This window comes from Meles meles, chromosome 1, assembly GCF_922984935.1.
Source record: "Meles meles chromosome 1, mMelMel3.1 paternal haplotype, whole genome shotgun sequence".
In the NCBI taxonomy this organism is placed as follows: Eukaryota; Metazoa; Chordata; class Mammalia; order Carnivora; family Mustelidae; genus Meles; species Meles meles.
In genome coordinates, this window is record NC_060066.1 from 136,313,029 (window position 1) to 136,328,560 (window position 15,532).

The window sequence follows — 15,532 nt, forward strand, 5'->3', positions numbered from 1 at the left end:
TTTATTTGGAAAAGTCAGGTTTGGTTGAATTCTCGTTTGTTCCTAATAATAAAAATCAGAATTCCCTATATCTAAAGTCTGAGAATGGAAACAGCTTTTGCATTGTAGCCCACAAAATAGTATGACTTGTGTTGTTCAAAAAATATTGTCATTACCCATTTCTTAAATTCTATTGTGAACGGTCAGGTGATTGTAGTCACAATTTCCTTTTAGGAGACTTTCATCGAAAACTGCCACGAACTCCATCCAGTGGAACCATGTCTTCTGCAGATGATCTAGATGAAAGAGAACCACCTTCCCCTTCAGAAGCTGGTATTGCTCTCACCTGAATCAAGTTCCCACTAAACCCTTGGAATCAGCAACACTGCATGATATTAGGAAAATAGTATAATTTAAAGTATTACTTTTGCTGTGTATTATAAGACATTATATTGACTTAAATCTATCCCAAAAATTATGTACAAGTATGGGTTGATAATGCACTAATGAAATGTTACAAATAAGAATGAAAGAACAAGTAGCAAAACTACCAGATCTAAAATGTATTAGCAGGGTGCAAAAATAGGCTAGTTAGTTTGATCTTTTATAAACCTCATACAGTGACTTAACTGTTAAAAGTGTTGCAATGCATGAGAAACTCTGAAAAAGTCTCTTTAAAAGAAATAGTGCAAGAAGTTAGGCAGGAAAATTAAATATGTTCTTGACGACAAGGAAATTTATGGATGTTGACAGATATAAGAGAGAAATCAGTTACCTTAATGACCTGAATTAGACTCATATAAATTGGTTTTGTACAGTTGAGAATTCCTTATACCTGTTTGGGCATCATTTACTAGAATAATATGGAACATCTGACCTCAGGTAGGATACTGATGGAAAACTAGCTAGTATTATCTTTAATTTTATGATGAATTCAGAGTAAGAGTAGCTTTATCTTTAATGCAAATAACAGTGACTCTACTGGTCTCATACAACTAGTTTTCTTTGAAGCTTTCATAGGGACATTTTCTAAGAATGTAATACCACCTCTGTAACAGCCTTCCAGGTGCTATAAAGGGTATATTAATAACAGTGTAGATTCGCAGATGTTGAAAACATTATGCCATCCTATTTTAGAAGTATCTTAGTGGTTTTTTGGCGATTTTTTTACTTACAGCTCAAATATGTACTTTGTAAGATATCTATAAATTAAATGCCTATTTTGCTGTTACAGACTTAAAATAATAGCTTCCTGTGACATATGAATGTTACAAAGTCTAAAGATTTTTCAGAATTTAGCATCATGTGTTATAATTGTTATGTCATCTTACAGTTTCTTATACCAATTTATTTTTGTTGCAAGGACCCAATTCCCTTGGAACATTTAAGAAAACATTGATGTCAAAGGCAGCTCTTACTCACAAGTTTCGAAAATTGAGGTCCCCCACAAAATGTAGGGATTGTGAAGGCATTGTAGTATTCCAAGGTGTTGAATGTGAAGAGGTAAGATCTTTCTGGAATTCCATTAGCTCTTTCATGCTTTTTGCCTTATACTTTTCTGTTACTAATTTTACTGATTAGGCTCTCTTACACGTATATTTTTAATAAATTGAACCACAGTGTAATTTTGTAATTCATTTAGCTATTAAGTATAGTTCAGACACCACAAGTAATACCTTTTAAAATCATTTTTGTTGAGTTACCACTCTGCCTATAGTTTGCTTAGCTGTTCATAGTTTTGAAGTAAATGAACCATTTTTTAACTGTCATTTTCTTGTAGTGTCTCCTTGTTTGTCACCGTAAGTGTTTGGAAAACTTAGTCATCATTTGTGGTCATCAGAAACTTCCAGGCAAAATACACTTATTTGGAGCAGAATTCATACAAGTTGCAAAAAAGGAACCAGATGGCATCCCTTTTGTACTCAAAATATGTGCCTCGGAGATTGAAAATAGAGCCTTGTGTTTACAGGTATGTTGTAACTCTTAAAATTAAGTTTAAAAATATAAATGCCTGTGTGATTTGTTGTAATGATGAGACTTTAAAGGAAAACAGTGCTCTCAATTTTAACAAGTAAACTGAATTTATTCAGATTTATTTAGAAAATGTTACATTTGGCCCTAGTTTTTTCCTGAATTATTAATAAAAATTGAAGTAGACAAATCAGATGTATGGAGATGTCTGCATTTAGCCATTTGTTCTAAAGGAGAATTTTGCCAAATTTTTCCATTTTCTTCTCAAGGGAATTTATCGTGTATGTGGAAACAAAATAAAAACTGAAAAACTGTGTCAAGCCTTGGAAAATGGAATGCACTTCGTAGACATTTCAGAATTTAGTTCACACGACATCTGCGATGTCTTGAAATTATACCTTCGACAGGTAAAGTTTTTAACCCTTGAAACATACCATTAAAGAGAAAAGAACAAAAATATGATTGGTATTTTGCTGATAACATTTGCTACACAGATACTTTCATTGACATAGACCATATCCATGTGTCTCTAATTATTATTACAGATCAAAGAGTATATAAAATACATGTACAGTTTAAAGACCAATAATAATAAAAACACTCATTTCCCATCACATAGGTTTAGGAAGTAGAACATTACCTTACTGAAGGCTCCTACGTGCCCTTCTCTAGTAGTAGCCCTCAATGCCACCCCAGTGGTCTTTTCTAATCATGTTAATACCTCCTTTTCTTTTCTTAATAGTTTTAATACCTGTTGCATGTTCCTAAACAGTGTTTCATGAAGTTTAAGTAACTGAGAGGAAAGCATAAATCTAGCTGTGTATTATTCACACTGTTAATGAAGAATTCAAGTACCACAGTGTCTGAGTCATGGTCCAGCTTTACTTTCACTGACATCCTCAGATAGCCATTGTGGGAGGTTAGCGGGCAAAATCATGAAGGCATCTTGGGAACCTGCAGTTCAACAGATTTGGGGCATCATGCAGGGCTTTTGTATAAGCTGGGTACTGGAGATTCAGCAGGAATATGGTCGGGGGTAGGCTACTCTGTATTTTCTCTTTCTGTGCTCACTATAATATCTGAGACTTACAGGAGTAGATCCAAACGAGAAAACAGACACACACACACTCTTCTGTGGGCTGAAACAGTAATTGGCCTTTAGTGGTTTCAGGCAGCAGCTCCTCATTGAGGGGTTGGAGGAGCATCAGGGCACTGACATGATGAGCCAAGTACGGAAAAGAGCTGGGGTCAAGTTCCTTGAGTAAAAATGAAGATACAGTCACAGAGAGCAGGGCAATGATGGTTCCTCATCATGTCCATCTCTGGAGTTCTGTTCTGCATTTGGATCCTTTCTAATATTGTGAATAGCCATCATCCTGGGATCTCCCTTCTCCGCCCCCTTCTCTCATCTGAGGGAATGCCTGTCTTCTGTGTCATGTCTTCCTGTTTGTGGTTTGTGCTCCTGTTTTGGTTATGCCATACTTGATTGAGCAAGGTGGAATAAGAATAAATTTAGTTATTTGAAAATGCCTTTATTCTGCTTCTTGAACAGGATGGGAAAGTGGATAGTGTGGTAGGTTATTGTATTCTAGACTGGAAATTATTTTTCTTCAGAATTTTGAAGGCTTTTTTTTTTATTATTTTCTTTGAAGCGTGAAATCTTTTTCATTTCTGATTCTTTGTATAAGGCCTATTGTTTGTTCTCTGAAAGCTTGTAGAATCTTCTTTATCTCTCCATTGTTTTAAAGTTTCACAGTGTATGCCTTGATGTGGCTGTATATTTATCTGTCACTTCAGGTACTCCACAGGCTCCATCCTCCTTGGCCTTTTGTTCTTAGGACTTTTATTTTGTTGCTCATTTCCTCCTACTTTCTGTTTTTTCTTTCTGGAAATGTGCTTACTGGACAGCTTGTACTTCTTCTCTAGTTCCTTCACCTTTTCTCTATTATTTTTGTTTTTGTTTTTGTTTTCTTTTAACACTTTTTAAGAGATTTCCTCAGTTGGTCTTGTTTTTTTGGTTTGGTTTTGTTTTTTTGGTTTTTTTGTTTTGTTTTGTTTTGTTTTTTTTGACAGAGACAGACACAGTGAGAGAGGAAACACAAGCAGGGGGAGTGGAAGAGGGAGAAGCAGGATTCCTGCGGAGCAGGGAGCCCGATGCAGGGCTTGATCCCAGGACCCTGGGATCATGACCTGAGCCAAAGGCAGACACTTAACGACTGAACCACCCAGGCCCCCGGGTTTTGTTTTGTTTTGTTGAAGTAGGCTCCATGCCCAGCATGGGACCCAGTGTGAGGCTCAGACCCACAACCCCCAGATCAAGACCTGAGCTGAAACCAATAGTCAGAGGCTTAACTGACTGAGCCAGCCAGGTGCCCCAAGATTTCTTCAGTTTTATCTTATACACCTACTGTAATCTATTTCATTTCTGAGATCATATTTTAATTTCTAAGAAACTGGTTCTCTGTTCCTTTTATAGCATCCTTTTTAATGAATGTAATATCTTATCTATATGAGAGATTCATAACTTTTTTTCTAAAAAGAGTTCTTTGATTAGCCTCTAGTGCTTTTCAATAGGAATATAATGTGAGCCCTATATACAATACTAAATTTTCTAGGAGACACATAAAAAGAAATGGTGAAGTTAATTTTAATATGTAACATACTGAAATATCATCTGAACACTTAATCAGTATTTTTCAATTTTCACTTTTTAGTGAAATTCTTTTGTTTTTGTTTGAAATGAAGGGTTACTTTGAAATCTTTGAAAGTCTTTGAAATCTGGTGTGTATTTTGCATTTAGAGCATATGTCAATTTGGAATAGCGACATTTCCAGTGCTCAGTAGCCATATGTGGCTAGTGACTACCATATTGCCAGCACAGTTCTAGATCTTCAGCTCATTTTGTTTCTGCTTATTTTGATTTCAGTATTTCATGATTATCTGCTTAAAATGAAAGAATTAGAATTAAAGTCTCTTTGGAAGCTTTTGAATACATACAGGCTTTAAAGATTTTAAGCTCTAGTGTGATCTAGGAGGGCTATTTGGGAAATACCAGTTGTCTGTATCTCTAGGTCTCTGCTCTTAGGCTTGGCTGATACCCCCCAGAGAAAGGTCTTTCCCTGCCTGTAGGTGTGGTGCCAGAACTCTGGGAGCCACCGTGGGTAAGAAAGCTTCAGAATCTCTGCTGTAGCAGGCAGACAGTCACTAAATCCCTATTTTTAGATAGTTGTGCAGCTGTTGTTTGTGCTTGACATTGGCCATCCAGAGGGCCTCTCTTTTACACTGTCCAGAGATGAAATCCCCACACTGCTGGGGAAGATGTTGTTCAGAAACATGGAGTGGAGACAAGGATCTGGAGATCTAATACTTCTTAAATAGCCCACTCTCCTCCAGGATCAGAGTACCTCGTGCTGACAATCTGTGGGTCTTCTATAAATTGTATTGGTTCTCATTTTGGAATTTTAGCTTTCTCAGGACTGCTAAGCTATTATTTATCTGCTCTTCAGTGGTTAAATGTTACTTCTATCTCCTTTCCTATTCTCCTAGTCTTTGTGGACTTAACTATTTCAGTGGGGTTGCCAGAGGGAAAGAAACTAGGTACAAATGTTGGATCTGCCATATTAGCCCAAGAAACTTGATTTCTTTCACATTTTGCAGAATTCTCAGCTGAGAAATGGAGACAGAGTACCTCTGAATGATTGTTAATCTCACAATGAGTCATTTTGTCTCTTTTGGCCAGTCAGGGAGAGGAAATAAATGGGGTCCAATACTATTCCATCTCAAGAATACTATGGGACCAACATTTTAGTGTGGGGAGCCATGCTCAGTTTTTATAGTATTAGAGAGTAGCCTTCATTTTACTCATATTTGGGAAATCTAATGCCTCAAGAGGTTGAGTGAGCTCCTTCAGATCCTAGAATAATAGAGGTAGAAATTAATCTCAAGGCTTCCCCTCTCTGGGACCAGCAGGGGAAACTGGAGAAATGGGTGCCTACCTCACCACAGATAGTATAGGATACCTGCTAGCCAGATATGGGCTGTTTCATTGCTGAGCTGTGGAAATATTGAAATCGCTTGTGCCAGTAGAGGGATCAAGGTGGCATGCCCCTTGATAGTTTGCGAGAGGAACTTTTTCTTTAACCTACTTATGGCAATTCAAGTTGTATTCGAAAATTAGGTAAATATAACATTGGCAATGTCTTTCTTCGAAGCCATACTATCTTATGCTAATCTTCAGTCTGGTCAAAGTAAAACAAAAGGACCCAATAGTATTTTGTTCTCTGTCTACCCTATGCCAGTAAAATTCAGAATATAAGCTTTTTCTAATTAATATGACTGGCTTGTTTTAATAAAACAGTTGAAGATCATGCTAACTTTGGGGCAGTGATGAATGTACTTGGTATAGGATATATAGCAAAGTTTTAAAATCCCTCATGCAGCTTTTGATTTTAGATTGTTTTACTGATTATCAGTTAACTCACTTTTAATACAGATATAATTTTTGGCAATGATATCAGATTCACTTAATAGATAACATCAATGACAAACATATAAATCTATTTCTAAAAGTAGATTGATCTTAAGTCCCTTCTAATTTGAAGGGACATACTAAATCCGTCAGTAGCTATTCAGTAAATTATTAAAAGGGAAAAAGTGGACAGAATGATATTCCTAATGTGATTTTATTTCTTTAGCTCCCAGAACCATTCATTTTATTCCGATTGTACAAGGAATTTATAGACCTTGCAAAAGAGATCCAACATGTAAATGAAGAACAAGAGTCAAAAAAGGATAACCCTGAGGACAAAAAATGGCCGAGTACATGTATAGAAATAAACAGAATTCTTATAAAAAGCAAAGACCTTCTAAGACAACTGCCAGTATCAAATTTTAACAGTCTTCATTACCTCATAGTTCATCTTAAGCGGTAAGAATTTTGTATAAGGCGAGCATTCATTAGTGGGTGGACAATTGATCAGGTTTTTGTTCGGCTATTTTGGTTTTGTTTAAATTGTGGTAAAATACACATAACATAAATTAACCATCTTAACCACTTTTATTATTTTTTAAAGATTTATTTAAGTACATGGGCAAGGGGAGAGAGGAGAGAGAATTCCAAGCAGACACCATGCTGAGCGTGGAGCCTGATGTGGGGGTTCAGTCCCATGACCCTGAAATCATGACCTGAGCCAAAACCAATAGTTGCTTAACCAACTGCGCCACCCATGCACCCCCATCTTAACCACTTTTAAGTGTACAGTTCAGTAGTATTAAGTACATTCATATTGTGATGTTTTAAAATGAATGTTTTACTTCTCATATGTGTTAGGGAAAGGGAGGCATTGAATAGATATTCTTAGAGCTAACACCTTTACCTCAGATGCCTCCTGTGTCCTGCACTCTGGCTAAGGAAATAAGGATGCAGATATTATGTCTCTGTCACCTGTTGTGCTGTTCCTCTTGACGGCAGACCTGCAGACCAGCGCAGCACAGACCATTCCTGTTCTAACGGGGCTGGCACAGTGTGCAGAGAACAATGAGGGGTTGGAGGGGCCCGAGTCAGAGAAGCTAGCCCTGAGCCAGACTGGAAGAACTGGGTGGTGGTTTGGTGACAAAGACTGTGCAAAACAGCATTCCGGGTAGAGGGTAACAGACACAGGGGCACAAGATAATGTTGCTCTTGGGAAGCACAGGTAGTTTGGCGAGGAGGACGTAGCAAGCAGTAGCTTGAAGTGAGCTAGGCCAAGGCCCGATAAAGAAAGTCCTACATACCTGCCAGACGAGTTGACTGTCTTCCTTTTGTACCCACTAAAGAATCCGGAGCCAGGAATGTAACATGTTTAGATTTGTTAGATCTTTCTGGCAGCAGTATGTAGAATGGGTTGGAGGGGGTCCTTAACTGCAATTCAGAACTTCTTGGGTAGTTACAGAAATAAAAGTCATGGAGAACTTGAAATTAGGCCAGAGCGTTGGGAGTGGCAGTCGAGCAGAAAGATCTTTAGGAGGCAGAATCAGCTTGGCTTGAAGACCAGCTGTGGCCAATGAGAGAGCAACCTACAATGACAGTTAAGTTTCCAGCACAAGGGCCCTAGGAGGATGTGCTGTATACTGAAATAGGAGCAGCTCTTCGTTTTTGATTTTGCTTTTTTTTTTTTTTTTTAATTTATTTGCTTGACAGAGATAGCAAGTAGGCAGAGAGGCAGGCAGAGAGAGAGGAGGAAGCAGGCTCCCTGTTGAGCAGAGAGCCCGATGCGGGGCTCGATCCCAGTACCCTGCAATCATGACCTGAGCCCAAGGCAGAAGCTTTAACACACTGAGCCACCCAGGCGCCCCTGATTTTGCTTTTCTACTAGTCAAACTTTAGTAGTTCCTCTACTTGCTTGAATGTTATCCTAATATTCTGAAACCCAATTCAGTGTGTGGTCAGTAACTAATCAAATAAATATATCCTTTTTTAGACTATTACTGCCTATTTTTCCTCCACCCTTCTCAGTCCATAGTAAACTACCAGAAGGAAGTCTAATAGGCAAATCTCATACAGCTTCATGTGTTCTACTTCACAGAGTTGTAGATCATGCAGAAGAAAACAAAATGAACTCCAAAAACTTGGGGGTGATATTCGGACCAAGTCTCATTAGGCCAAGGCCCACAACTGCTCCTGTCACCATCTCCTCTCTCGCCGAATACTCAAACCAAGCCCGGTTGGTCGAGTTCCTCATCACTTACTCACAGAAGATCTTCGATGGATCTCTGCAACCACAAGAGGTGGTCGTGTATAGTACAGGTGGTGTTGTACCTCATGTTGATCAAGGCTGCCTTCCAAAGCCTCTTTTATCACCAGAAGAAAGAGACCCAGACCATTCTATGAAGACACTGTTTTTCTCTTCAAAGGAGGTGAGATTTGACCTTTATGGAATTGTGGTGGAACTCTATAATGTTTATTAGTTATTAATAAGATTAAAGTTAAAATTTTTTGAGATTTGTTTTGCTTCTTCAAATTCAAGAATTCTCCTCTATCAACAGGATATGCACACTGTGGATAGTGAGACCAAAATTTTTGAGCCAGCTACATCATTGGAGGAATCAGAACGGAAGCAAAATGCATTAGAAAAATGTGATATGTGTCTCATTGGTGAGTGGCCATGTAAAATTCATGTTTGCTAACTTCAAGTTGTGCCGACAAACCTTGTCTAACAGCTACAGTGAGTGAAGCTGAGAGTAATCAGGGAAAGAAGCTTCATTAGTAAATGTATCTTTACTGGTCATTAAAAAGTTGCTGTTTACTATACCTTACTTTTTTTTTAAGATTTTATTTATTTATTTGACAGAGATCACAAGTAGGCAGAGTGGCAGGCAGAGAGAGAGAGAGAGAAAGATAGAGCGAGCAAGCAGGAAGGAGGCTCCCCACCCACCAGAGAGCCCAGTGTGGGGCTCGATCCCAGGACCCAGGATCATGACCCGAGCCGGAGGCAGAGGCTTTAACCCACTGAGCCACCCAGGCACCCCACTATACCTTACATTTAAATGAATGTCATTCTTTACAATAATTGTTCTTATAAAAAGGCATATTGGGGCTCACAAAAATTTCATTTTTGCCATCAATTAAAGTCAAGGCAGAAATGTGTTGGGCCATATGAAAGTCAAGGCAGAAATGTATTGAGCTGTATGAATTATCATAAAATCTGTTACTATGAATCATTGTATTGACCTAACTGCTCATAACAAATCAACTAGACTCCTCAAAATTAAAACATTTAGACTCCTAAAACTCCTAAAATTTTTTCAAATGCTTTTACCTGTCACCTTTCACACATTAAGCACAAATACGTATAATTAATTCACCGTATGATCATTTTAGTTGTGATTAGTAGCTGTCATGCTGGCAAAAAGGCTTCCGTTTGTTACTATAATCCTATATATCTTTAGAACTAAATTCCAGGTTTTTTTTAAATGTAGAAATATATGTTAAATTTGATGTGTAATCCTATGTCAGTGATTGTAGCCTGATAGGATCCAAAAAGTAAGGGATCTGACTTTCACTTAAGCATCCTCCTGCTTTGTGCTAAGCACTGTGCTTATCGTTTGATTCCATTTATTTGATTTGATCTTCATAAGTCCTGTGCTAAAAAGTCGGTAGTATCAGCCCCATCCGACTCATCGCTAAATACTCTGAGAGAGGCTAAATAATGTCAGAGGTCATGCCACTAGTAAATTGATCAGTTAGTATTTTTTTTTAATTTTTTATTTTATTTATTTGACAGAGAGAGAGATCACAAATAGGCAGAGAGGTAGGCAGAGAGAGGAGGAAGCAGGCTCCCTGCGGAGCAGAGAGCCCGATGTGGGGCTCGATCCCAGGACCCTGAGATCATGACCTGAGCCGAAGGCAGCGGCTTAATCCACTGAGCCACCCAGGCGCCCCGATCAGTTAGTATTTGAACTTAAATTTGTACTTATTTTACTAACATGATCGATTATTTACTATCATGACCAATTAGGAAGAATAATTATAATAAATGTCGTTTTTTGAGAGTCTATCATATATCAGATCAATTCTGAGCACTTTTCATGATTAAATCATTTAGGCCACACATCATCATAGATACAATCATGATCTTTTCTGACAGATGCAGACACAGGGCCAGTGACATTGCCTTGCCCAGTGCCGAAGTGGTAGAGCTGAGCTCAGCCCGGCAGTTGGGCTTGAGAGTCTGCACTCTGACCCATTACGCTCTAAGTCTGCCCCTCGGAACTTTAAGAATTGTACTTCGACCCAGGTCATGATCCCAGGTTCCTGGGCTCGAGTTCTGATCAGTTCTCCACAGGGAGTCTGCTTCTCCCTCTTCCCCTCCTCCCACTTGCCCTCTCAACCTTTCTTTCTCAAATAATAAAGAAAATATTTTTTTTAAATGCTTTAAAAAAAAGTGTACTTTGGTTGGTGACTGTGGCCAAGCCACCAGCAGTCAGTTCCTTTAGAGTGGTCCATAGAAGGACCTGAGAAAGTCCCTGGAAGGCAAAGCAAGAGCACGGTGCCCTGGAAGCCCACGCGAGAGAGGTCACTAGTGTCAGGTAAGGAAGGTCAGATGACATGAAGACTGACAGCTGATTCTGATGGCATCCTGTCTGCAAACCTCTTGCCCCAGAGATGAGGGAAAAGGACCTGGCCACAGGGAAAAGGGTCACATGCTGTGCTCGGGGCAGCTGAAGTTCAAAGCGAGAATGGTGCTCAGACACAGACTTGTTGGATGATTTCCAGCGGGAAAGGGCAGCATGAGCAGAGGGCTGGCATTTTCCATAACTAGGAATTTTTTAGGGGAGACTCTGCAAAAAGGGACCAGGTTGGAAGGAGCTGAGGGTTCTTGTTTGAAAAAGCCTGGCCCATGGGTCCAGACTTGAAGGAAAGAGAAGAAAGGAAGCCTGGGAGGAAACAACCAATGAGAATGGTGTTTTTTACTTAAAACTGACCCTGAATTGGACAGGATGAATGTTAGAGCGCACTGATGAGTTGATCAGATAAGAAGGCATCTGAGGCATTTAATGGGCTATATTCTCACTGTGGGTTGGATGTAAGTGGAAATAGCAGACTGAGTGAGTTGGCAAAAGCCTTTGGATTCAGGGCACACCTGCATTTGGTTGGTGTGTAAAATAGTGTAGCTTTTCTGAGGTTAAGTAATACCAATACCTACTGAAACTGTGACACTCCTTTCATCTCACAAATATTTGTTTGCATGGAGCACATTAAGAGAAAAAAGTTACTTCAGCAGTTGTTTTTTTTTGTTTGTTTTACTAACCTGCAGTGGATTTTGAAGCTGTTTATTATATTGATTTAAATAAATGTAAAATTCTAACATTTTTATTTCAAGTGTTATTTAATACTTTGAGTATTTAATTTCTCTGCATAGATAACTGAGAGTGGTTAACAAGAGTCTTATATATTTTTCCAAGTTGTTCTGTAAGACTCTTGTTAACCACATGTCATGAAGTTTGATTCTTAAATAAAACTTTTCCTTTTTTAGACAACAAAGTGGGTTTGCTTGTAAACCAAGAGCTTGAATCAGCATCACAAAAGATGGAAGATGTCTGCAAAACTTCCAAGCCACTTACTTTGAAATCAGAAAGGGAAACAAACAGTGTTGAAAGGCATGCTCCACGGACCAAAGTTAGACCTGCAAGTTTGCCTGTAGATAGACTACTACTTCTTGCAAGCCCTCCTAATGAGAGAACTGTCAGAAATATGGGGAATATTAATTCAGACAAGTTTTACAAGAATCCTACCTTTGATGGAGTTAGTAGGAAGGATACTCCTACTATTGTCTGTTCCAAATTGGACGGTTTTGACCAAACTCTACAAAAAACTCGGGAGAGACAGTATGAACAAAATGGCCTCAGTGCAAAGACTGCAGCTGGAACGGGAACCGTGAGCATCAGGATCAGTGGGGACCAGCCAGACAGCGCCCCCCGGCCCAGTAAGCCATACATAGAACCAGTCAGGTCAGTGAGACAGGTGTCAGAGAGGCGGTCCTCTGACTCCTGCCCTCCCACAGCTGTCAGAGCGCCCCGAACACTGCAGCCCCAACACTGGACCACGTTTTACAAACCACGTACTCCCACCAGCAGCCTGCGAGGGGATGAGGAGAAGCTCGCAACCCCCTCCCCAGTACTGCCTCCCAGCACAGCCCCCACCCCCCAGGGACCCCTGCTAAAAACAGTCCCGGCCTCCGACAAGGCACCCACTGCCTCCACGCAGTCCACCAGCAAGCCGGGAGAGAACTCTGAGGAACGGGACTTGCGGGAAGTGCCTCCTGCGTGTCAGAGACCGAGACTAAAACGAATGCAACAGTTTGAAGACCTGGAAGATGAAATCCCACAGTTTGTGTAGGGTTGTCAGAATCCAGCTTTTCTTTGTTGTTGTTTTATTTTGTGGTATTGTGTTTGTTTCGTGAAAGAAACTTCTGACAGGGCCCCTTCTGTACAGTATTGCCACATCATGGGTTTTGCTTTTTGTCCTTGTATCGTGTTATACAGCGTTGGTCATATTGAATGGTAGACTGTTTTGATAGGGCCCCCATCTGTGCCTCACTGGAATTCTCTGTATTTTTAAAGTTGTGAATAAATAGGTGGACTCATGTTTTTTAAAGTTTAGTTGATTTTTCCCATAAAATGGTCCATTTAAATGCATCCCTAATATATGATATAGTTATCAACTAATAAGTGCAATTGGGGAAAATCTGCTTTACTTTTTGAAGTGAAAATACGTTGCTTATTTATAAAAGGACTATTTCTGAATGCAAGTGCCTGAAAGATCTTTGTCTGGTATGATTGTTTTACTCACATGATTTTATAGTGCGTCTTTGACCTCTTATATGGTATGTATGTAACGTTTTATTTTTCAATTGGCAATTCACCTATTAATATTTACACAATGGCCAAAAGGCTTGCAAATCTGTATTTAATTTCATTTTGATTAATGGCCAGATTTTCCATGTGGTAGTCAGTTGAATTGTACAAAGAAAGTACACTTAAACTTGTTTCTAAATTACATAGTTCAGTTTTGTCTTATTTGGATTTAGATGGTTGTAACACATTTAATATCTTTTCACCTCTTGCCTTGTTCTACATAAACTTTTGTTTTTCAACAGTTCTGAACGTTTTGGTATTTTATACATTGGTCCAAAAATGTTTTAAAATTCAGTGTTTTTCCTCTTTGTGTTGTCTGGGATTTTTTTTTTTAACCTCTACTTTGGTATAATTTTTTTTTACTTTTAAGTAATTTTATGTACTTTTTCTACCTGAATTTTTAATCATTGACAATGTATGTTTCATCTAAATCATGCAGAGATTTTATTTAAGTTGATTCTAAGTATAGTTTGACAAACCTCATTGTTTGGAATTTGAGAAAAAGTGTAGATGATTGGATGGATATATTTCATTTATAAAATTCCTAGTTTTTAGAACTAGTGCAGTTCTGTGATTTTCTGGGTTACATCATTTTGCCTAAAACAGGATATAAAAGGGACAAAAAAATTAAAATAGCCTCTTTTTCTATGTGTGAATTCTATTTGTAGCAAATGCTTTTATATGAATATGTTATCCTTGGTAAAAATACATATTTTATATATATTATATATACATATATGTGCATATATATGTATATATATTAACCTATTAAATTATTTCAGGTTCTCGTGGCTTCTCTGAAATTGTTGCCTCTTAGGGTGTGAGACTGGATTTAGTCACCATTGGCTTAGTGGTCAGTACTTGAACTCATATATCCCTTGACTATAACATGGAATGCATTTTGTAAGAAGTTGCTATATAGCTCTATATGACATTATGGACTAAGGAGAAATGAGTAACTCCTTTGTACTAGAGTCTTGTTTTCAGTCCTTATTGTGCAAGATATAAAAGAATTGTATTGCTACAAAAACCTAAAAAGAAAGTAAGAGCCAGCATTTATTGAACCTTCTCTTTGTGCCGTGAGCTTTGCTAAATTCCTACATAAGTTATTTCACTTCGAGTTCACAGCAGCCTATACTACATAGGTAAGTATTTTACTATTTCTGTATTACAGATAAGGAAACAAAAGGCCTGGTTATAATGTGGTTTGGTTCCGCAGGTGTAATAGTTGGATTCAAGTCTCAAACACAGGGCTGTCCGATTCTTGATGTTTAGTACTCTTAATACCTGTGTTATTAAGTAATATCAGGTAATATTTAACAATAGAAAATACACCTTTAAAATTTTTTTATTGTGGCAAAATATGTATAACATAAAATTTACCATTTTAACCAGTGTGCAGTAGCATTAAGTACATTCACATTGTTCTACAACCATGACCACTATCCCATCTCTAGAACTTTCTCATCATCCCATACTGAAACTTTGTAAACGTACTTTTAAACTCCTTCAGTTTTCTTTTAGCGTATTGAGATGACCGAGTCAAAGAATCTGTGGTATAATCTGCTGGCCTCACTGTTAAGCCTCACAAGTGAGAATTCCACTTGTGCCTTTCTGTCTTTAGGGCTCTCTGACGTCTCATCCAGCTTAATCCATCAGCCTATAGGTGTTTCTAGTTTCCTGGGACATTGAGCAAGTACCTCCTGAGCAGATGCTGCTATTTCTAGAGGACACAGAGCATACACTGCCCGGTTCTACTTAGTAACGTGGTGGCAGTTCTTCACAGGAAGTTGTTTTATGACACATGGAAAGAATATGAGACAAGGGATAGGGCAGTAGTGGGAAGCCTTTTGGAGAGCTGCAAGACCACAAGAAAGGTTTGTGGAAAGCATCTTGTTCAAGTTTGCAAGAAGTCATTTGTGAAGGGTTGATCATGACTTTCTTTGATAGACTTGTTTTACATCCTGAGAACTTAATTAGCATCCATGAATATTTAAAATTACTTCTAGTGCACTTCAGGCAATGTATTTCTTTTGATACAGAGAAGAAGAAGAGATGATGCCTGAAGGACTTGTCCAGAGATTTCAGAAGCTAGTGAAGTCATCCTTCCCTTCTTTGGGTGATTTAATTTAAAGGTGGTACTATAGCTACATTATTCCCAGCTAAACTTGTATTACTCACTGTATTT

The 15,532-nt window shown here is 38.5% G+C and overlaps 1 protein-coding gene across 6 annotated transcripts in view; it reads left to right on the forward strand.

Moving 5' to 3' along the window:
• ARHGAP29 (Rho GTPase activating protein 29) overlaps window positions 1–14,000 on the forward strand; it is a 75,005-nt gene extending 61,005 nt beyond the window's left edge. For all 6 annotated transcript variants that reach the window (XM_046021791.1, XM_046021800.1, XM_046021766.1 and 3 more), the window contains 8 exons: window positions 214–312; window positions 1,343–1,482; window positions 1,760–1,948; window positions 2,220–2,357; window positions 6,645–6,877; window positions 8,514–8,844; window positions 8,974–9,082; window positions 11,964–14,000. In XM_046021791.1, coding sequence (XP_045877747.1) covers window positions 214–312; window positions 1,343–1,482; window positions 1,760–1,948; window positions 2,220–2,357; window positions 6,645–6,877; window positions 8,514–8,844; window positions 8,974–9,082; window positions 11,964–12,826 — 2,102 coding nt within the window. In that variant the 3' untranslated portion in view covers window positions 12,827–14,000. The remainder of the gene's footprint in view (window positions 1–213; window positions 313–1,342; window positions 1,483–1,759; window positions 1,949–2,219; window positions 2,358–6,644; window positions 6,878–8,513; window positions 8,845–8,973; window positions 9,083–11,963) is intronic.
• Window positions 14,001–15,532: the final 1,532 nt, after the last annotated feature.